Source organism: Hyla sarda, chromosome 9 (assembly GCF_029499605.1).
Source record: "Hyla sarda isolate aHylSar1 chromosome 9, aHylSar1.hap1, whole genome shotgun sequence".
Classification (NCBI taxonomy): Eukaryota; Metazoa; Chordata; class Amphibia; order Anura; family Hylidae; genus Hyla; species Hyla sarda.
This window is the reverse complement of record NC_079197.1, coordinates 86,743,831-86,766,060: the sequence shown is the minus strand read 5'-3', so window position 1 is coordinate 86,766,060 and position 22,230 is coordinate 86,743,831. Positions and strand designations below refer to the sequence as shown.

The window sequence follows — 22,230 nt, the reverse complement described above, 5'->3', positions numbered from 1 at the left end:
CAAACACGGAAGCTCCAAGCTTCCGTGTTCTGGCCACCACCACTGCCGGCCCAAAGAGCGTGGGGATCCCGGCGCTGGAGTACCCCTTTAAAAGGTTTTTCCCATCTCATAAAGCGATGGTAGATCACTTCCTGAAGGGTGGGGGGGGGGGGATGATCTTGAGGATAAAAAGGGGTTGTTGGTGGTCTCACAGGTCAGACCAACATGAATATAAAGTCATAGCCGCAAATGTTGGCACTCCTGATTTTTTTCTAGAAAATGTGAAGTATTTCTCACAGAAAAGGATTACAGTAACACATGTTTTGCTATACACATGTATTCCCTTGGAACTAAACCAAAAAAGGGCACATTGGATATAATGGCACACCAAACTCCAAAAATGGGCTGGACAAAATTATTGGCACCCTTTCCAAATTGTGCAAAAATAAGATTGTTTCAAGCATGTGATGCTCTTTTAAACTCAACTGGGGCAGGTAATAAGTGTGGGCAATATAAAACTCACACCTGAAAGCAGATAAAAAGGAGAGATGTTCACTTAGTCATTGTGTCTGTGTGCGCCACACTAAGCATGGACAACAGAAAGAGGAGAAGAGAACTGTCTGAGGACTTCAGAACCAAAATTGTGGAAAAATATCAACAATCTTAAGGTTCCAAGTCCATCTCCAGAGATTTAGATTTGCCTTTGTCCAGTGTGCAACATTATCAAGACGTTTGCAACCCATGGCACTGTAGCTAATCTCTCTGGGCATGGATGGAAGGGAAAAATTAATGAAAGGTGTCAACCCGGGATAGTCCGGATGGTGGAAAAGCAGCCACAAACAAGTTCCAAAGATATTCAAGTTGTCCTGCAGGCTCAGGGAGCATCAGTGTCAGCGCAAACTCTCTGTCGACAATTAAATGAAATGAAACGCTATGCCAGGACACCCAGGAGGACCCCACTGCTGACACAGAGACATAAAAAAGCAAAACTAAATTTTGCCAAAATTAATTTGAGTAAGCCAAAATCCTTCTGGGAAAACGTCTTGAGGACAGATGAGACCAAGATAGAGCTTTTTGGTAAAGCACATCATTCTACTGATTACTGAAAACGGAATTAGGCCTACAAAGAAAAGAACACAGTACCTACAGTGAAATATGGTGGAGGTTCAATTATATTTTGGGGTTGTTTTGCTGCCTCTGGCAATGGGTGCCTTGAATGTGTGCAAGGCATCATGAAATCTGAGGATTACCAACGGATTTTGGGTCGCACTGTACAGCCCAGTGTCAGAAAGCTGTGTTTGCGTCCGAGATCTTGGGTCTTCCAGCAGGACAATGCCCCCAACCATATGTCAAAAAACACCCAGAAATGTATGGCATCAAAGCGGTGGATAGTTCTGAAGTGCCAGCAATGAGTCCAGATCATAATCCCATTCAACACCTGTGGAGAGATCTTAAAATTGCTGTTGGTGTAACATTATGTCCAATTTGCTTTTTTTCCTTCCTTTTTTGGTTTAGTTCCAATACACACAAAAGGAATAAACATGTGTATAGCAAAGCATGTGTTACTGAAATCCTTTTCTGTGAGAAATACTGAATTTTCTAGAAAAATTTCAGGCTGCCAACATTTACGGCCATGACTGCAACATAATAGTTTATCTTAGTAATATACCATCATTTTATGAGAGGAGAATGCTCATTGAAAGCTCAGATCATTTGTATGCCATATAAAATGACCAACAATAGTACTTTTAGAGATAGACATTCAAAAAGATGGCATTATTTGCACAAATGTGAATATCTGTGATACCTGGTTTACGGCTTCCTTGATACGCTGTAATTTAAGTCTGTTCATTAGTTCATGGGGGACAGGACATGACTGATGTATGCTTATTGCTTTGCTAGGATGCATTAGCGGTCTGTCCTTCTCTTGCCTGTGACATTTTGATGGCTGGTGTAGATGTTCTATCTTTAAGGAGCAATAAGCCTGCAGCGCTTTACTCCCACTCCCTGAAGACTCTTTGTGAGCAACTGTAAAAAGTGACAATAGGTGAAAACATAGGTTACCATTGCCTTTGTATTTCTTCAGTTATACAGTAGCTTAATTCATGTTAATATTACTGGCAACTCAGCACTCAGCTTGATTTACATGTAAGAATTGGGCTAATGCTATGATCACATCCTGTATTTTTGCACCCTGTTGAAAATTCCAGTTATTTTTTCTTAAAAGGGGTATTCTGGAGAATTTTCTATTTAACTGTGCTCGCTACTTCTGTGTAGATCCTCTGTCGTACCGTACTTCACTGTCTGTGTCGCTCAAGGACCTTCCTGCTTAGCCAGCCAATCATTGGCCATAGTGGTGTCCCTCCTCTGACTGGTTGCAGGGAGGTGCAACACAGATACAAGGCAGTACATCATGGCAGAAAAATGACAAGGGGAGTGTGAGAACTGTTGCCACAAAATTGCATAGTAGAAAAACAGGGATCCATATCATCCATTTTAAATATTTATTTTACACTAAAGATATCTTATACATATGTTTTTACTAGGACATTGGACAGATTTATGTTACAGCTGTCAGGAATGTTGCACTCATGTGAAAAATGCCACAATCAAAAGGGAATCTGTTATCACATTTATGCTTCTCTAACTGCAAGTTATCTGGATGGTCTCCAGCAGCTCCTCTTTGCTGCATCAGCCTTGACTGACAGATCTCTCACTGAATCTTCATGATCTATTCATCATGAAAGCAGTGGCATTTTTTGTTTTTTAAAAGGTTCTTCAAGCCCCAGAAAAAAATTAATAAAGTGATCAAGGGCGATACAAGAATAGAAAAAGAAACAATAATTACCTGCCGCGATTCCTCACAGCTGCCATTCCCATCACTCACCGCTGCTCCCTGGGTCCTGTGACACATCAACCGTGCAGGAACATCTTTGATCAGTCAGTCCCCAGCCAGTGACTGGCTGAGTTGGCATCTTCTGTGGAGTCGGCTCATCATAGGAACCAGTGATAAGAGGTGCAGAGTGGTAGCTGTCCGGTCGGCAAGTTCTACATTTGCTTTCTCCCAAAAACTTGGAGATTAACAAAGATCAGAGGCACAGAGCGTGGAGCGGTACACATGATTATCATCAGTCACCCACTCTACAAGTCTGTACCAACCGGTTAGCGCGTGTGACACTGATGACAGATTCTCCTAAAATAAACTGCAAATAGCAGTACATTCATCCATAAATGTATAGTCTTGGTCATAAAAAATGCTTATCTTTGATTCTAACATACAGCCATGGCCAGAAATGTAGGCACCCATGACATTTTTCAAGAAAATTAAGTATTTCTCACAGAAAAACATTGCCGTAACACATGTTTTGCTATACACATGTTTATTCCCTTCTTTGTGTGTATTGGAACTAAACCAAAAAAGGGAGGAAAAAAAGCAAATTGGACATAATGTCACTCCAAAAATGGGATGGACAAAATTATTGTCACCCTTAACTTAATATTTGGTTGCACACCCTTTGGAAAAAATAACTGAAATCAGTCGCTTCCTATAACCATCAATAAGCTTCTTACACCTCTCAGACGGAATGTTGGACCACTCTTCCTTTGCAAACTGCTCCAGCTCTCTCTTATTGGAAGGGCACCTTTTTCCAACAGCAATTTTAAGATCTCTCCGCATGGGTTCAATAGGATTTAGATCTGGACTAATTGCTGGACACTTCAGAACTCTCCAGCGCTTTGTTGCCATCCATTTCTGGGTGCTTTTTGACATATGTTTGGGGTCATTGTACTGCTGGAAGACCCAAGATCTTAGACGTAAACCCAGCTTTCGACACTGGGCTGTACAGTGCGACCCAAAATCCGTTGGTAATCCTCAGATTTAATGATGAATTGCACACATTCAAGGCACTCAGTGACAGAGGCAGCAAAACAACCCCAAATCATCATTGAACCTCCACCATATTTCACTGTAGGTACTTTATTCTTTTCTTTGTAGGCCTCAGTCCATTTTCGGTAAACAGTAGAATGATGTGCTTTACCAAAAAACTCTATCTTGGTTTATTCTGTCCACAAGATGTTTTCCAAGAAGGAATTTGGCTTACTTAAGTTCATTGTGGCAAAATGTAGTCTTGCTTGTCTCTGTGTCAGCAGTGGGGTCCTCCTGGGTCTCCTGCCATAACATTTCATTTAAATGTCGACGGTTAGTTCGCGCTGACAGTGATGCTCCTGCAGGACAGCTTGAATATCTCTGGAACTTGTTTGGGGCTGCTAATCTACCATCCGGACTATCCTGGGTTGACACCTTTCATCAATTTTTCTCTTTTGTCTATGCCCATAGAGATTAGCTACAGTGCCATAGGTTGCAAACTTCTTGATAATGTTGCGCACTGTGGACAAAGGCAAATCTTGATCTCTGGAGATGGACTTGTAACCTTGAGATTGTTGATATTTTTCCACAATTTTGGTTCTCTAGTGCTTATACAGTTCTCTTCTCCTCTTTCTGTTTTCCATGCTTAGTGTGGCACTCACAGACACAAAATGCAAAGACTAAGTGAACTTCTCTCCTTTGTATCTGCTTTCAGGTGTGATTTTTATATTGCCCACATCTGTTACTTGCCCCAGGTGAGTTTTAAGGAGCATCACATGCTTGAAACAATCTTATTTTTCCACAATTTTGAAAGGGTGCCAATAATTTTGCCCAGCCCATTTACAGAGTTTGGTGTGACATTTTGTCCAATTTGCTTTTTTTCCTCCCTTTTTTAGTTTAGTTCCAATACACACAAAGGGAATAAACATGTGTATAGCAAAACATGTGTTTCTGCAATCCTTTTCTGTGAGAAATACTTCATTTTCAAATTTCAGGGGTGCCAACATTTACAGCTATGACTGTATGTATATGTCATTCCATCTATTATTCTAAAAATATGATATATATCCGTGTAAGGGAACAGAACTATACCTCAGATCCTTTACGTAACAAGAAAAATAATTATATATCCTGGACTATAGGCTTCTCATAAAACAAAGTCTACAGATATAAAACATCTAAGTATGCTACATAATAAGATCTTATTAGTACCAGCACCTTAACAGCATTACCCTAACAGCTTATGTTCTGCAAACTAGTTTTCTTTTCTTTTTGCCCATATAATACACACTCCCCATGACTAGTCCTACAGCACCATCTGTTCTATTCCGGCACAGCTGCATCTATGTGTTTCATTACTGTACTTAAGTCATGTGACCAGCATTTAGCCAACAAGAAACTTAAAAGGCTTTGTGTGTCTAAGGAAGCGGTTTGTTCTGGGTCAGCTGACTTCCAGTGAATTACAAGATTACATCATCACCTATCAGATCCCTCTTAGCAACTCTCAGACCCCTCCCAGCAATCTCTGTATCCTGCTGATATCTCTATGTGATCAGGATATACACTGGAGATCAAAATTAGAGAACAATTTATGAACACTTGATTTTTTCCAGAAGTAATATAATCTACATTGATCATCATTTGAAGGATTTTTTGTAAGGGGTACGCCATGCCATTAGAACAGTGTTTTACAAAATAACCAAAGTATATCAACATAAAACCTTTATTTTTCAAAAAACGTGATGATCATAATTAGAGAACAGCAATGACTAGAATAGAGAAACATTGTAAGCAAATTTTCTGAAGGTTACAACAGTCACCAATCAGTAGGAAGTGTACAGACCTTTGCTTTGAATGACTTCAGCACCCCCACAGGACATCACTAGTCCACTCTTCTTCCACAGTTCTGTGACTATTGAGGGTTTCTTGGCCATAACTTTGTCACCAAGGATTTTCCAGAGGTTTTCTATTGGGTTTAGATCAGGACTCTGGGCTGGCCATTTTAATGTTTTCAGTTTCAAGGATCTGCTTTATCCATTTTGCTGTGTGAAAGGGTGCATTGTCCTGCATGAAAATTGCTGCTGATTGAGTGATGAATGCAAGGAAGGAACCATGTGTTGTTGAAGAAAGTTCTGATACGCACTTGCACTCACTCTGCCACGTAGCTGTATGAGGGGTCCAACTCCTGCTGCAGAAAGGTTTGGTCACTGCAGAGTGGGCTTTCAGTCCAAATGCTCATGAATGTCGGGACGAGACAGATCCTTACCTTGTTAAGAGCTGAACTGGTGAGCAATTCCAGCTGCAGTGTTGAAAGGATTACCCATGGAGATTCTCTGCATTATCCTGTCCTCTCTTGCATTTGTCTCTCAAGGGCAACCAGCCTTCTTGGGGGACTTAAATGAGTTTGGGATGGTGTAAAAAGATGCAATTAGCACCAGTTGCCAGATTAACACCAATAACTTGCAGATATCTGAAAATGTTCTCTAATTTTGATCAGTGTTCTTTTTCAATGATCTCATTTACATTTTTACTCTGTGCTTTAGAATACAATTTATGAAATTAGCTTAACCCCTTAAGGACCAGGCCAATTTTCAGTGTAGGACCCGGCCATTTTTTGCACATCTGACCACTGTCACTTTAAGCATTAATAACTCTGGGATGCTTTTATCTTTCATTCTGATTCCGAGATTGTTTTTCGTGACATATTCTACTTTATGTTAGTAGTAAAATTTTGTCGATACTTGCATCATTTCTTGGTGAAAAATTCCAAAATTTTATGAACATTTACCATTTTTCTAACTTTGAAGCTCTCTGCTTGTAAGGAAAATAGACATTCCAAATAAATTATATCTTGATTCACAAATACAATATGAGTACAATATGAGTCACAATAAAGTTGCCATGTTTTTACTTTTGGAAGACATCAGAGGGCTTCAAAGTTCAGCAGCAATTTTCAAATTTTTCACAAAATTTTCAAAATCGGAATTTTTCATGTACCAGTTCAGGTTTAAAGTGGATTTGAAGGGCCTTCATATTAGAAAAACCTCATAAAAGACCCCGTTATAAAAACTGCACCCCTCAAAGTATTCAAAATGACATTCAGGTGTGTTAACCCTTTTGGTGTTTCACAGGAATAGCAGCAAAGTGAAGGTGAAAATTTAAAATCTTCATTTTTTACACTCACATGTTCTTGTAGACCCAGTCTTTGAATTTTTACAAGGAGTAAAAGGAGAAAAATCCTCTCAAAAATCCACTCAATTTCTCTCGAGTAAGGAAATACCTCATATGTGTATGTCAAGTGTTCTGGGGGCGCAGTAGAGGGCTCAGAAGGGAAGGAGAGACAATGGGATTTTGGAGAGTGAGTTTTTCTGAAATGGTTTTTGGGGGGAATGTCACATTTAGGAAGCCCCTATGGTGCCAGAACAGCAGAAAAAAAACCACATGGCATACCATTTAGGAAACTACACCCCTCAAGGAACGTAACAAGGGGTACAGGGAGCCTTAACACCTCACAGGTGTTTGACGACTTTTTGTTAAAGTTGGATGTGTAAATGAAAAAAAAAATGTCTTCACTAAAATGCTGGTTTTTCCCCAAATTTTAAATTTTTACATGAGGTAATAAGAGTAAATAACCTCCAAAATTTGTAACCCCATTTTTTTTGAGTATGGAAATACCCCATGTGTGGACGTCAAGTACTCATCTGGTGCACTACAATGCTCAGAAGAGAAGCACCATTGAGTGTTTGGAAAGAGAATTTGTTTGGAATGGAAGTCAGGGGCCATTACAAAGCCCCCAGTGGTGCCAGCACAGTGGACCCCCCCACATGTGACCCCATTTTGGAAAATACACCCCTCACAGAATTTAATAAGGGGTGCAGTGAGCATTTACACCCCACCGGCGTTTGGTTAACCAATCAGAGTGCGGGTTATTGAGGAAGCGTCACTTCCGGGCCACTGCTGGGTCCTGACCAGATGTTTCAATTAACCTGGGACTGCTAAACTGTATTTCATATTGGGATACATATTGTTTTTATTTGAACAGTTTCGGATTTTACCCGTTACCACAAAAAAAACGTAAGTACTAATTTTTCTGCACCAGTATTTATTATATTTTTTAGGTTTCTGAATCATTCTGGTAATGATCTGAATTAAAGATAAATAAATACTTGTCCAGCAAAAGAATGGTTACATTTTAGTACATATTCCATCTATGATCCTTGCAACATGTGTAAACAATCATAATTCAAAAATAAACTATATTACAAAAGCAGAGCATTACACATGTTCTATGTTTTAATCCTTTGTTCTTAAAGCTATAGAACCTCTTTTAAAGAATGCTGTGAAATTGTTATCCCATTATGTTGACAATGAATACCTTAATGCGCCTTGCTTCTGGTTACTTTTAGAAAGCCGTTTTAATTATGGAACTGAACATATTAACCAAGATCAGCTCCAGTTTTATGCAAAAAAAAAAACAATTAGGAGTTAATCAAGGCCACATCTAAGTGTATCCAACAATAAGACAACGACCCAAGGGACAATGGGGGAAGCATCAGGAGTGCCTGGAATAAACAGATGCTTATTGCACTTGGAAATTGAAGATTACCATAGTAATTGATTTAGCTCCAAATTAACTCTGGAAAAAAATGAAATAAACCATTTAAGAGCAGAGCCATAATGTATCCTAAAAGAAATGAATAAGTGAGATGCTCTGGGTGATTCTAGTCCCCGAGGCAACAGGGAAGTAGCATTAGATGTGATAGGCCAGACGGCATATTTATATGAAATATTCTGTGACAAGGATGAAATCAGAGATCGCTATTACCAAACCCTCATGCATGAACCTTCTACTAGGATAATTCAGTTAGGAAATATTGCACACAAAACATTTTCTAAATCTATTAACCCCTTAAGGACCAAGCGTTTTTCCGTTTTTTTACACTTTCGTTTTTTCCTCCTTACCTTTTAAAAATCATAACCCTTTCAATTTTGCACCTAAAAATCCATATGATGGCTTTTTTTTTGCGCCACTAATTCTACTTTGTAATGTCAATCAGTTATTTTATCCAAAAATCTACAGAGAAAACATCTATGTGCGCCAAAATTGAAGAAAAAAAAAACAATTTTGTAACTTTTGGGGGCTTCCGTTTCTACGCAACGGTAAAAATAACACCTTATGTTTATTCTGTAGGTCCATTCGATTAAAATGATACCCTACTTATATAGGTTTGATTTTGTATTACTTATTAAAATCATAACTACATGCAGGAAAATGTATTAGTTTAAAATTGTCATCTACTGACACCTATAACTTGTTTATTTTTCTGCGTATGGGGCGGTATGTGACAAATTTTTTGTGCCGTGATCTGAAGTTTTTATCTGTAACATATTTGTTTTGAATTTTTGATCGCTTTTTGTTCATTTTTTTATGGTATAAAACTGACCAAAAATATGCTATTTTGGACTTTTGAATTTTTTTCACGTATGCCATTGACCATATGGTTTAAATAACTATATACTTTTATAGTTTGGACATTTACGCATGCGGCGATACAACATATGTTTATTTATTTTTTTACACAGTTATTAGGGAAGGGGTTAAATCACATTTATTAACAAATTTTTTATACTTTTTTTTGCAATGTTATAGCACCCATAGGGATTGCATTGATTGCATGCACCCATGGCATTGCATTGATCAGTGTTATCTGCGCTTGATTGCTCAAGCCTGGATTTCAGGCTTGGAGCAATCAAACGCTGATCGGACAGTGTGGAGCCAGGCAGGGAGCCTCCCACTGTCCTCTCAGCTGTTCGGGATGCCACGATTTCACTGTGGCGGTCCGAACAGCTCCGCTGAGCTAACCGGCAGCATATTCTCCCATTTTAGTCTCCAAAGTTGATTGTGGTGTCTAAAGGGTTAATACCGGACATCAGCACGATCGGCGATGTCCGGTATTAGCCGCGGGCCCAGTTGCCGAAAACAACCGGGACCCCGCAGATACGAAGAGTGCTCAGTTTCTGAGCGTGCTTCACAAATCGGGAGCCAGCCACGGACGTGAATGTACGTCCGTGGTCCTTAAGGGGTTAAACAACATGTATAAGTATGTAGAGCTCAACCATAAATATATGTTCTTTTATTTAACACATTTTAAAATATCAGTTCAGGCCCGGTATGCTGGTGTTTTCAAGATGTCTAAATATCCACATGGCCATGCAGAGAGTTATAAATGTATCCTCTCTTTATCTTTATTGTTATAAATGAAACTATGTTGAGGATAAGTGTCATGCTTCTGTGTACACTCTGCTGTGGCCACCAAGTTTCACTTTGTTGCTCACGATGCCTCTCCTGCCATATCCTTCTTGCTGCTAATTTAGTTTTCCTGTCCACACTACTGAATCTGCTCAGAAGACATTGTGAGATTGTGTCTGCTCTGTGCACCACCAAAATAATCGGCAGTAAGACCACCGTCTTCATAGATAGCAATGCAGTCCTGCACAAATTCAGCAATGTGGACAGGCCCTTAATCTGCCATGGGTGGGAATTCTACTTGCAGATTATGTTGCTACTCACTTAAGGCTGAGCTCACACTGCATTTTGTTCTTCGACTGCTTTCAGTTACTAGCTTTAATTTTGTTGTATACAAAAGGTGTATTAGACTACGTTATTTTATCCCACAAGAAAAAAAAAAGTATCTGCAATGTGTTTTTTTTTAGAATGTATGTAAATGGGACACAGATTCTTCTTTATGGCATAGAGTAGCCTCAGTATTTAGCAATCGTTAACATCTTTTTACATTCACAGAGTATACAATGCACACATCAAAAGTAAATAAAAATGCCATGTGAAACCAGCCTTACAGCATGACGGAAAGTGTAAGCTTTTGATCTCCCTTCTCCTCGAAAGAGCTGGCCACATACTCCAGCCACCACCTCTGTCTAGAGCTCTGTGGGACTGTTGTCTTAATCCTGCGTGCGCTGGATTTCTGAGCATCACCACCCGCTCCTGCAAGAGGTGTGTTACACTCCACGCGAGTCCATTCCCATCCACTGTTGCAAACATTTTGTCATAGCTTTTACTGATATTCTATGATATTTTATCACCTCCCCCTGTGCCATTTCATCACCCCCTTTGTGCCATTTTATCAAGCCCTTTGTGCCATTCAGAGGTTTGTGGGACTACACAAGATTTTGCAGGACCCAATGTATGTTCTGTGAATGCCTGCTCCTGCAAGTTTCATATCAGGTCCTGCGGGACCCCAATATCATTGCAGTCCTCTATCTCTGTTCGAGCAATTAGTTTCCATAGACACAGAGGGGGAGATTTATCAAAGGATTTAGACTGTTTTTTCCCATCTAAATTTTTCGCACAGAAAGTCGCAGTCTAAATATGTGCGACTTTTGCTTTAGAGGATTTTTAGAACATGATGCATTCTAGTCTATTTTACTCAGAAAAATGCACTGGTGCTGTATCAAAATCAACTATTCAGAGACAAGTCGCATTGGCTGAAAGTACGCTGAAATGTCAGACCGTGCTGAAGCAGGTTTAAATATAGTCTAAAGCATAGATCCCGAAGTCTGTGTGCAGAATTTATCAAGAGCCGTGCGCCTTTTGATAAATTAGGCGCACAGTAGACCAGACTAACGCTCTGTAGTTTGGTCTATATTGATGCGGCACATAGACAACTTTGATAAATCTCCATCAGAGAGTAGCAAAAGTATTTATCCGATTGTGTTTCTTAGATCTGACCCAGGTAGTTTCATGAACATTAGAGTGACTTCATTGGTCTTATGCATTATACAAGTGTCGCACATATTTGAGCAATGAATGAAAAGATTGAATCATTTGGACTCAACAAGTAAACCATGGTTTACTTTAAAAGTTAGAAGAAGTGAAGCAAGGTTAACTTTTTTGCCGTGGTTGGTGATTTTCCCACTGCCTCAATTTTTTATTCATGCCAGCCTGGACTACACTTAGAAACTTGTCTACACCCGAGTTACTTTGATATTTATGAAGAACATGCACCTCTTTTATAAATGCTGGGGAGGTACATATGATGTAAGCAAAGGCAAACAGGAGTTAAAAGAACTTGATTTAAACAGACAATGCCAAGTTCCCCCCATAGTCTTCATTTGCTTCCTGCCCTGACCCTTAGCCTATTTCATGTGCTTATTGAACTCTGCCTGCCTTTCACTCAGCTTAATCGATTACTTGCCCCGTCTGCTTCTATGGTACCAAGCATATCATCCATTGCCATCATTAACTACTTTAAAGGGGTACCCAGCCCCAAGACATCTTATCCCCTGTCACAAGGGGGCGGAGTCGTGACATCACGGAACTCAGGCCCCGTAGTCATGACCCTTCAGACACAGAGCGTACATCGCTCTTTGCAGCTGCCACAGGTGGGTGTCTGCATGAGAGATTGCAGTGGTCCCAAGCGGCGGGACCCCCGCGATCAGACATCATATCCCCCATCCTTTGGATTAGGGTTAAGATGTCTTAGGGTCTGAGTACCCCTTTAAGGGTAGCAACAGGGGGCGTTGCCTGAAGCAAGGTCCAAATCAATGTACTGGGGCGAATATGTGACAACCAGATGGCCCCATAGACTCCACTCCTCGGTTTAGCCTTACAACAAATCTGAAAAAGGATTCACAAATCGGAGTTACACTTTATATCAGTGTCTATATACCAAGTGCAGGAATCTGGGATTTGGCAAGTTCCTTCAGAAATTCATATAATTTAAACAAACTTTACATACAGTATAAGGGTGCATGCACTCACACCCACAACGGATCTGCTGTGGATTTGAAGTTGCAGATTTTGCAAGGCAATTGTTCTGTATATTTGATTTCACGTCAATAATGTGACTGTCTAGTAAAATCCACAACTGCAGACCTGGAACTTGAAATCAACAGTGGATCCAGTGTGTGTGTGTGTGTGTGTGTGTGTGTGTGTGTGTGTGTGTGTGAATGCACCCTATAATACATTTTCCTTACTCTTGAATATATATGCATTCATTCTTACAAGTGAAATATCCCAAATCACTAGTCTTACATTAATATGTATTTGCCACAAAATATTAGCCATAAACCCCCTAAAGTGACTACAAATAGACATTATAAGCAAATTCTTGAAGATGAACATTACTTGTAAATCCATGTTCCTGTCCACGAATAACCTTCAAAAATAAATGTCTATGGTATGCTATAAATCTGCACATACCCCATTAAGCAGCTTGTGCACTGGCTTCATGTCCTTGTGTACGCCCCTGACAGGCTTTCGGTGAACCAGCTGGCTAAAAGTCCACTTTAAATCATGACTGGCCTCTGTACTGGCTTTTAATCTCCCGGACTCACATATATAGATATATATACACAGATGTTCAATCATCAGGAGTCCTCCATAAGTGTTCTACTCACCAGTTTTAAGATGATCCTGAAATGAATTATTTGACCGGAGATTCCCATCAACCAGAGACTTTATCCATTTCTCAATCAGGACTTTTCCTACAACAAACCCACAAGGTCACAAAGGAAGACATTTCAACAACTTATCTTACGCTGCAAGGCTATCAAACTGACAGACCCATCTGTTCATTACTAGACAATTCCCATAGACTCTCATAAGATTAAACTTGATATTTAGAAGTCAGAACTGAGAATTTATTTTTGCTTGTTCTTTCTGTAGTGATAAAAACACTCCAACAGACTAAAGAAAGCAAAGGAGAAAAATATTAATAAACAGTGTATTAAAATTGTTATAATTTTCCTGATTTACTTTTATTACATTGTTATTGTTAATTTAATAAAATCAGAAGAGGAGGAAATTCTGGGATTTTATTTTGTTTGGCTCCTTGCTAGAATAACAAACAATTTGTATACTGTATTTAAATGCTGTGTCATAGCGGTTGTTTAAAGGCGCATTCACATCACAATTTTGGCATCTGTCAAATGTATTGTTAAAATGGATGGCTTCATTGTATACTAATAAAGAAAATAGGATGTGTCTATAAATTGTATGTGTCAAGACGTTTGTTAGGGTGCATTTACATCATGTTTCCAGCAGGAGAATTTCAAAACCACCAGCTGCCATATCCCTATTGGAGCTGTGCCATACCCCATTCACTTCAATTACGGTAGCTGACAGAAAAATCTTCATGTAACACGTGTCTCCTGTGCTGTTGTTCAGAGTTGAACTTGAAGCAGAAAAATGTTAAGACCAGATGGTCACTTGTTCCTCGGCAAAGGAACAAGTGGCCCATCTTGGAAAAACAATCTACTATCACCCAAATAAGAGTGATCTAGTAGAAAGTTGAAGATTGGTAATTAAACCCATGGTGAGGCATCAGAAATGGGCAGAGGCAGAAGTAGTAGAGATGGCTTGGATCTGGAGACTATATCACAAGCACAAGTTGCCTTTAGTGAGTGTAGGCCACGTAACATAACAACATAGCATCTCTAATGTCTTATACCTGGATTCATGTCCCCTAGCTAATCTGTGCTTCCCCTTGGGACATAGGTCTTTCCTGGAGAAACATCCTTAAACAGCACAGAAGCCATTGAAACCAGACTGTAAGCATCCATAATGTGCTGGGGGTTCTCTGCTTGATCGGAGGAGGCCAGCTTGATGGCAAAAGGTTCACAGACTTCCATGGTGTAATTTTTTCAATCAACAGGGGTTTACAAAGACACCCACAAGTGTCCTTATTCCTCTTTGGGACTTTCAGGGACATAACTGCTCCAAATACCAATAGAAGAAGCATCACAGTCCAGGGAAAATAGCATAGAGATGTGCATCATTAGTTGCTATGGACAACTGGTTGACTTTTCCTCTGCACAGATTTTGATGAATCTCCCCCAAACATTGCATAGAAATGAACAAAACCTTAGAAGTTCCTAATGGGAAGGATTCCCTGTGGATGAGGCCAATTCGGGATTACGGACAGCTTTTCCAGGTACAGCTGCAGACCAGTGTCAGAAACAATTTACCTCAACATTGATGAGGAGGATTTTCCAAGACACATTTCACCATTTTAGTATAGTGTCTATTCCCAGTAACTGCTGAAAGACTAGATGAACATGTTTCCTGTGCAAGGCAAAGTTGATGAGTAAATCAAGATATTGTCTAAATATACTGCGGTGCAGCTGTACAACAGGTCATGGAAGATGTCCTTTATAAATCCCTGAAATACCACTGGACCGCTGCAGAACCCAAATCAACTGATGCTATCTATTAGCTCAGAGAGTCAAGAATGACTATTCACAACTGGAACCACCTCCGACTTCTCTCTGTCTTGATCAGACAGCTTGTGGCATTCCACTTGTGTTGGCCCTTTGGCAGGTTGGGAGCATAGGCTTGGGTAGCAAAGGTAGGCTTAGGTAGCATAGGTAGCAAAGGCTTCTGAAAAAAAAGTACAAACCTCAGAGATCTCCTAGCTTGATAACTTTACTTGAGAGCTCCTTGAAGCGCATACCAATGCTGATAGTAGGGGATATTAGGGCATAAACACCCCCCCAGAAAACAACTACTCAAGCATTTCATCTTTTAACCTCTCAAGGACACAGGGCGTACCTGTACGCCCAGCCCTGGTATTTATAAAACGGGGTCACGCCGGGTTGGTCCTGGCGGCTTATGATAGCCGGGACCCTGGGCTAATAGCGTGCGGCACAGCTCATTGTGCCGCGCGCTATTAACCCTTCAGACGAGGCGATCAAAGTTGATCGCCGCGTCTAAAACGAAAGTAAAAGCTTCTCAAAAGCTCAGTCGGGCTGATCGGGACCATCGCGATAAAATCGTGAGGTCCCGATCAGCTAAGACGCGAGCGGAGGCCCCCTTACCTTGCTCCGTTGTGTCCGATCGGCGTACGATTGCTCCAAGCTTGAGCTACAGGCTTGTGCAATCAACCCCCTATTACGCTGAACCATGCAAAGCTATGGCTTTGCAGGGATCAGGGTAAAAGATCAGTGTGTGCAGTGTTATAGCCCCCTATGGGAGCTATAACACTGCAAAAAAAAAAAAAAAAAAAAGTGAAAAAAAAAAAAGTTAATAAAAGGTCATTTAACCTTTTCCCTAATAAAAGTTTGAATCACCCCCCTTTTCCCATAAAAAAAAAAAACTGTGTAAATAAAAATAAACATATGTTGTATTGCCATGTGTGGAAATGTCCGAACTATAAAAATATATCGTTAATTAAACCGCACGGTCAATGGCGTAGACACAAAAAAATTCCAAATTCTAAAATAGCGTATTTTGGTCACTTTTTATACAATGAAAAAATGAATAAAAAGTGATCAAAAAGTCCGATCAATACAAAAATGGTACCGTTAAAAACTTCAGAACACGGCGCAAAAAATGAGCCTTCATACCGGCCCATACGCAGAAAAATAAAAAAGTTATAGGGGTCAGGAGATGAGAATTTTTTACGTATAAATTTTCCTGCATGTAGTTATGATTTTTTCAGAAGTACGAATCAAACCTATATAAGTAGGGTATCATTTTAACCGTATGGACCTACAGAATAAAGAGAAGGTGTCATTTTTACCGAAAAATGTACTGCGTAGAAACGGAATCCCCCAAAATTTACAAAATGACATCCCTCCTTCAATTTTGTCGCACAATAAAAAATTTTTCCGTTTTGCCGAGGATTTTTTGGTAAATGTCATTGCAAAGTAGAATTGGTGGCGCAAAAAATAAGCTATCATATGGAATTTGTGCATCAATGTGCAACATTGAAAGCGTTATGATTTTTAGAAGGTGATGAGGAAAAAATTTAAATGCAAAAACGGAAAAACGCTGAATCCTTAAGGGGTTAAATAGCCACTGTCACCAAAACTATATTTTTAACCCCTTAAGGACTAAGAACGTACGAGTACGTTCTTGGTCCCGCTCCCGTGATATAACGCGGGGTCCCACGGTGACCCCGCATCATATCACGGCGGGCCCGGCGTCATAGTGAAGCCGGGTCCCGCCTCTAATAGCGCGCGGCACTGATCGCGGTGCCGCGTGCTATTAACCCTTTAGCTGCGCGCTCAAAGCTGAGCCACGCGGCTAAAAGTGAAAGTAAAAAGTGCCGGTTATCTCAGGGAGCTGTTCAGGATCGCCGCGGTGAAATCGCGGCATCCCGAACAGCTGTACTACAGGAGGAAGGTCTCTTACCTTCCTTCCTACAGTCCGATCGCCGATTTAATGCTTCAAGCCTGAGATCCAGGCTTGAGCAATCAATCACCGAAAACCCTGATCAATGCATCCCTATGGAGATGCATTGAACACAGTTAAAGATCAGTAAATGCAATGTTATAGCCCCCTATGGAAGGGTTAATAGCGCGTGGCCAAACGATCGCGGCCGCGCGCTATTAGCCGCGTGCTATCAGCCGCAGGTCCCAGCTGTGAATAGGCACCGGGACCATCCCGCTATGACGCCGGGACCCCGCGTTATAGACAGGGACCGGACTTAGGACGTACTCATACGTCCTAAGTCCTTAAGGGGTTAAAAGTGTATCTCCAGGCTAAAAAAAAAATAAAACAAAATAAACCTTACCCAAGTCTTATAATACAGATATCTCAAGGATGCTCCTGGGCAAACCCTTTTTGCTATCATGATAACTTCAGTTCCATCTGCAAAATTGCTCTCACTGGCAGATATTACAAGATCCTGCCGTGGACACTCATACAGATAAACAAATGGTCCATAACAAGCTATAGACACAGCAGGACACAACAACCCCCTATATCTCATTTAATTTAAAGAGTGCCTGTCATGATCTTGATAAATTTGAATCCTCCCAGTTCACTCCCCGTTTCATGATAAACCACCCCCACTCTTTATTTTTATTATTTTTTAGTTTTTTACCTTGATATCGTGCTGTAAATTCTGCTGAGTCCCAGGCAGCTTCATAGACTGGCAAGGGGCATTACCCAGCACTGCAGGGGAGAACTTCTGTCCCTTTCTCTGCTATGCTGCTTTGAACATACAGCCTAGAGCAGCTCAGTGTGAGATAGTCTGTGATTGGCTTAGAACACTCTGAATTCTAACTCAACTCTACAGTCCCTCTCAAGGGAGCAGAAATATCCAGCACAATATTTGGCACTAAGCACTGAAGGCATCTGACTCTACAGCAGGGTGTCCCAACTAGCGTCCCTCCAGCTGTTGCAGAACTACAACTCCCAGCCGTTGGCTGTTCAGGCTAAATTCAGGTGATTGGACAGGATTTGGGAAGACACACCCCTGTCTGTATAACAAATATACAAACAAACAAAAATAAAGAAAAAGAAACACAGCCGCACATCCACAATTTGTATTTTGATCTACTTACTTCTCAGCATAAATTCAAACACTAACAGGTTGTTATTATACATTTTGATCAAAAAGTACAAGCCCACTCGCCACATCAAGGCCTCCTATTCAGAGTGGCGTAGTGCCGGGCAGCGGCCACCACCACCACAACACCATGCCCACAGGGGGAGAGACCCAGTGACCAGGCAGCCCCACTGCTGCCCGACCAAGCCCCTGGCTCTGGGCCACACCACCCCACAGACAAAGCATCACAGTAACAATGACCGCCGCAGTGCAACCACACCAATGTGAATACCTACCATGTGCACACTGCCAGAGGGCTGGGAGAATGCTAGGAGGAAACCCTTATGCAGTCTCCTGCTGATTAAAAATGCCTGGGCCGAGTGCTGGATATTAAAGAGGGGACAGACTACAATTGTAAAAAAAAATAGAGAAAAATGTTCTACTGCACTGAAACTTCTCAAGAGCACAATGGCCTCCATAATTCTTAAAGGGGTATTCCAGGAAAAAACCTTTTATATATATATATATATATATATATATATATATCTCAACTGGCTCCAGAAAGATTTGTAAATTACTTCTATTAAAAAATCTTAATTATCAGGTGCTGAAGTTGAGTTGTTGTTTTCTGTCTGGCAACAGTGCTCTCTGCTGACATCTCTGCTTGTCCCGTGAACTGCACAGAGTAGAAGAGGTTTGCTATGGGGATTTGCTTCTAAACTGGGCGGTTCCCGAGACACGTGTCCTCAGAGAGCACTTAGACAGAAAAGAACAACTCAACTACAGCAGCTCATAAGTACTGAAAGGATTAAGATGGTTTTTAATAGAAGTCATTTACAAATCTGTTTAACTTTCTGGAGCCAGTTGATATATAAAAAAAAAAGTTTTTTCCTGGATAACCCCTTTAAATGGAAGTTGTTTTGAACAACCATGACTCCCAAGAGCTGCCGCCTCACCAAACTAAGTAATCATGGCAGAAGGGCCTTGGTAAGAGAGGTGGCCTAGAACCCAATGGTCACTCTGGCTGAGGTTCAAAAATCCTGTGTGCAGATGGGAGAAACTTTTATGAGGTCATCCATCACTGCAGCACTCCAGCAATCTGGGTTTTATAACAGAACAGCCAGCACCTTCGTGATCTTAGCAGGAGACACCGCACAGTCCAGTGAGGGCTGAACACTCAGAAGCAGAAAGCAGATCCAGCAGATGGTGCTGGACAGCATCGGGAGACTCAGCACAGCGAGGGTTTCGTAGCCACAAGATAAGGATATAGGAAGGTATTCTGGAAGTAACAGGATAAGAAGCCAGCTGACACTGGCTCAGGTTTAGTGTTGATGATCCCGATCATACACAGGAGAATCACTGTAGTGCACAAAGGTCAGACAGAGGTAATAACAGGTAAACAGGCACAGGTCAGCTAAAGGTTAGCAAATGTGGGGCAACACACCTTCTCTATGGCAGTACAACAATATTGCTCAGGTCCAGGTAAATGAGAAGAGAAATGAAGAGAGTCCAGCTCACCTCCCATGTCGTGCTATGCACGGACCGGTGCCCGGCCAGGCGCCCCGGATACTGGAAATGAAGAAGGAGTCCAGCACTGCAGTGAAGGCAGCTTTATTATGGGAGGAGCAAGCATTAAAAGCACACTAGTCAGACATGTTTCAAGCGCGAACGCTCTTCCTCGGTGACTGGTCACCGAGGAAGAGCGTTCGAGCTTGAAACATGTCTGACTAGTGTGCTTTTAATGCTTGCTCCTCACATAATAAAGCTGCCTTCACTGCAGTGCTGGACTCCTTCTTCATTTCCAAAATGAGAAGAGAGCCTGAAACGGGTACTCCGCCCCTAGACATCTTATCCCCATCCTCTATCCGCCACTGGGGACCCCCGCAATCTTGGCTGCAGCACCCAAGACATATGGTGCATGGAGCGGTCATGCCCCCCTCAATGCATGAGTGCAGCAGGGAGATCATGGGGTTCCCCAGCGGCAGGACCCCTGCGATCAGACATCTTATACTCTATCCTTTGGATAGGGGATAACATGTCTAGGGGCAGTGTACCCGTTTAAATAGGTAATGCAAGGCAGGGATAAGTTGATGACACTTTAGAGAAGCCCTTTATGTTGCAGCCAGATCACAGGTGTGGCCCCTTATGAAGTAAACCAGTAACTAGAGCCAAAGCAGGAGAGAAGCCATTGGAAGAAGCCCAGACCAGCCATTGAGAAGGCAGAGCAGTGGCCTGGAGGTGGGGTAACACTGCTGGAATTACAACGATATTTCTGTTGGGATCATTCTGACAATGTGTGCACTGCCAGATACAAGCATGTATAAAGAACTACAATGCAAATTCTAACAAGACATTGCATGCAATTAGAATAGGATATTTGTAATAAAATAATTAAAATGATACATTACATACCTTGATAATTCGTCTTAGAATCATCTTCCACTGAGGCAGATTCCATATATGAGCTCTCAAAAGAATAAATCTGATCCGATTCAGAGGTGAGCGATTCAAAAGAATCACTTTCGTAGTTTCTACTAGAGTCTTTAGTAATGGAATTGAAGGAATCGCTTTCTTGCTGACGACTGGATTCACTCGCAAAAGATTCAAATGAATCACTTTGATACTTCTCAGCTTGCTCATCTGTAATGGAGTCATAGGCATCACTTTTACATCTTCCATTTGATTCATAGGCCTCAAATGAATTGCCAGAATAGCTTGGTGCATCGCTCAAAGAGTCATGGTCGTCCAGTTCTTCTTTGTAATTTGGACTTTCTTCACTAACAGGGGATAACGCCATCCCAGCTCTGCACAAAAAAACACACTAGTTTAAAGGGGTATTCCTGATAGCAAAAATTCTTCATATTTTATCCCCTGATGACCAGACGTTTTCCCTGTTTAAATATGCTGTGACAGGTATAAGTGAAGAAAAACATGTGAAACTTTTGTACTGGCTTTCATCATCTTTAACATGTAAGCCTCTTTGGCATCATGCTGACAAGCCACACAGCCTTTCTAGTATCATCCAACTAAACCCCCTCCCTATCATAGCAGGGATGTGGAATTCCTATCGCCCAACGCCCGGGACATGCAGTTCCGTGCGCCGGGCAGGTGAATTTTTCCGGCCCTTAGCCCTGCCGGACCTGACAAGCACAGCGGCGCTCAGCAGTCTGTATGTAGCGGGCTCCTGACTCCTGCCCGCTCCGTTCTCTGCAACCCCCGGCTGTTCTTAGAAGCTGGGGGCCTCCGCTAATAGCCAGCATGCGGAGATCGCTGCGACTGGCTATTAAACCTTTAGATCGCCGCTGTCAAAGCTATAGAGGTAGCCGGAGGACTTACCTCTGCTTCCCTATCATCGATAGAGCCTGGCTGGACTAGGCTCTATCAATGGATCGCAGAGCACACAGCTCAATGGAGTTCAATAGAACTATATTGATCTGTATGAGGAATCTAATGATTCCTCCTAAAAGTCTAATAAAGTGTTAAAAAAATTAAAATTTTAAAAGACACACAATAACCCATACGGTATACGCAGCAATTCGGTAAATGTAAAAAAAAAAAAATAAATAAAAAAAACAGAATTGCAATTTTGCAATTTTTATAATATCCCAGAAAAAAAAAAGTTAAAAAGCAATTAAAAAGTCAGATCAATACCAAAATGGTACCGATATAAAAAACAGATTATGTAACAATAAAATTAGCCCTTATACAGCCTGGTATGCAAAAAAAATTTTTTTTAAAAAGCTACAGGGGTCAAAAAATGGCAATTAACAAAATTCGAAAAAGTTCTGAATTTTTTTTTATTAGTAAAACATGATGGAAACTATACAAATCTGGTATTGCTGTAATCAGGCGACCTAAAGTATCAAAACAACATGTTAGCTCAACCACAAGGTAAATGACATAAAAAAGAAAACCACTAAATTAGCAAAATTATCTCTTACTATTTCAATTTAACTTCACCGATTTTATATATATATTTTTTTTTATTATTATCATTTAAAAAATTTTTGGGTTCAGAGAATATGTTATCGAAAAATGTAAAGTTAGCATTATAGTAGGTGGTTATGGCTATTATAGGGCAAGGAGGGAAAA

The 22,230-nt window shown here is 40.9% G+C and overlaps 1 protein-coding gene across 4 annotated transcripts in view; it reads right to left on the bottom strand.

Annotated features, from left to right (window-relative positions):
* The window catches only part of C9H8orf48 (chromosome 9 C8orf48 homolog), a 54,944-nt gene that overhangs the window by 25,494 nt on the left and 7,220 nt on the right, over positions 1 to 22,230 (bottom strand). For all 4 annotated transcript variants that reach the window (XM_056540869.1, XM_056540872.1, XM_056540870.1 and 1 more), the window contains exons 2-4: positions 20,551 to 20,942; positions 13,262 to 13,348; positions 1,787 to 2,007 (exon numbers count right to left, since the gene is read on the bottom strand). In XM_056540869.1, the coding sequence (XP_056396844.1) occupies positions 1,787 to 2,007; positions 13,262 to 13,348; positions 20,551 to 20,935 (693 nt within the window). In that variant the 5' untranslated portion in view covers positions 20,936 to 20,942. The remainder of the gene's footprint in view (positions 1 to 1,786; positions 2,008 to 13,261; positions 13,349 to 20,550; positions 20,943 to 22,230) is intronic.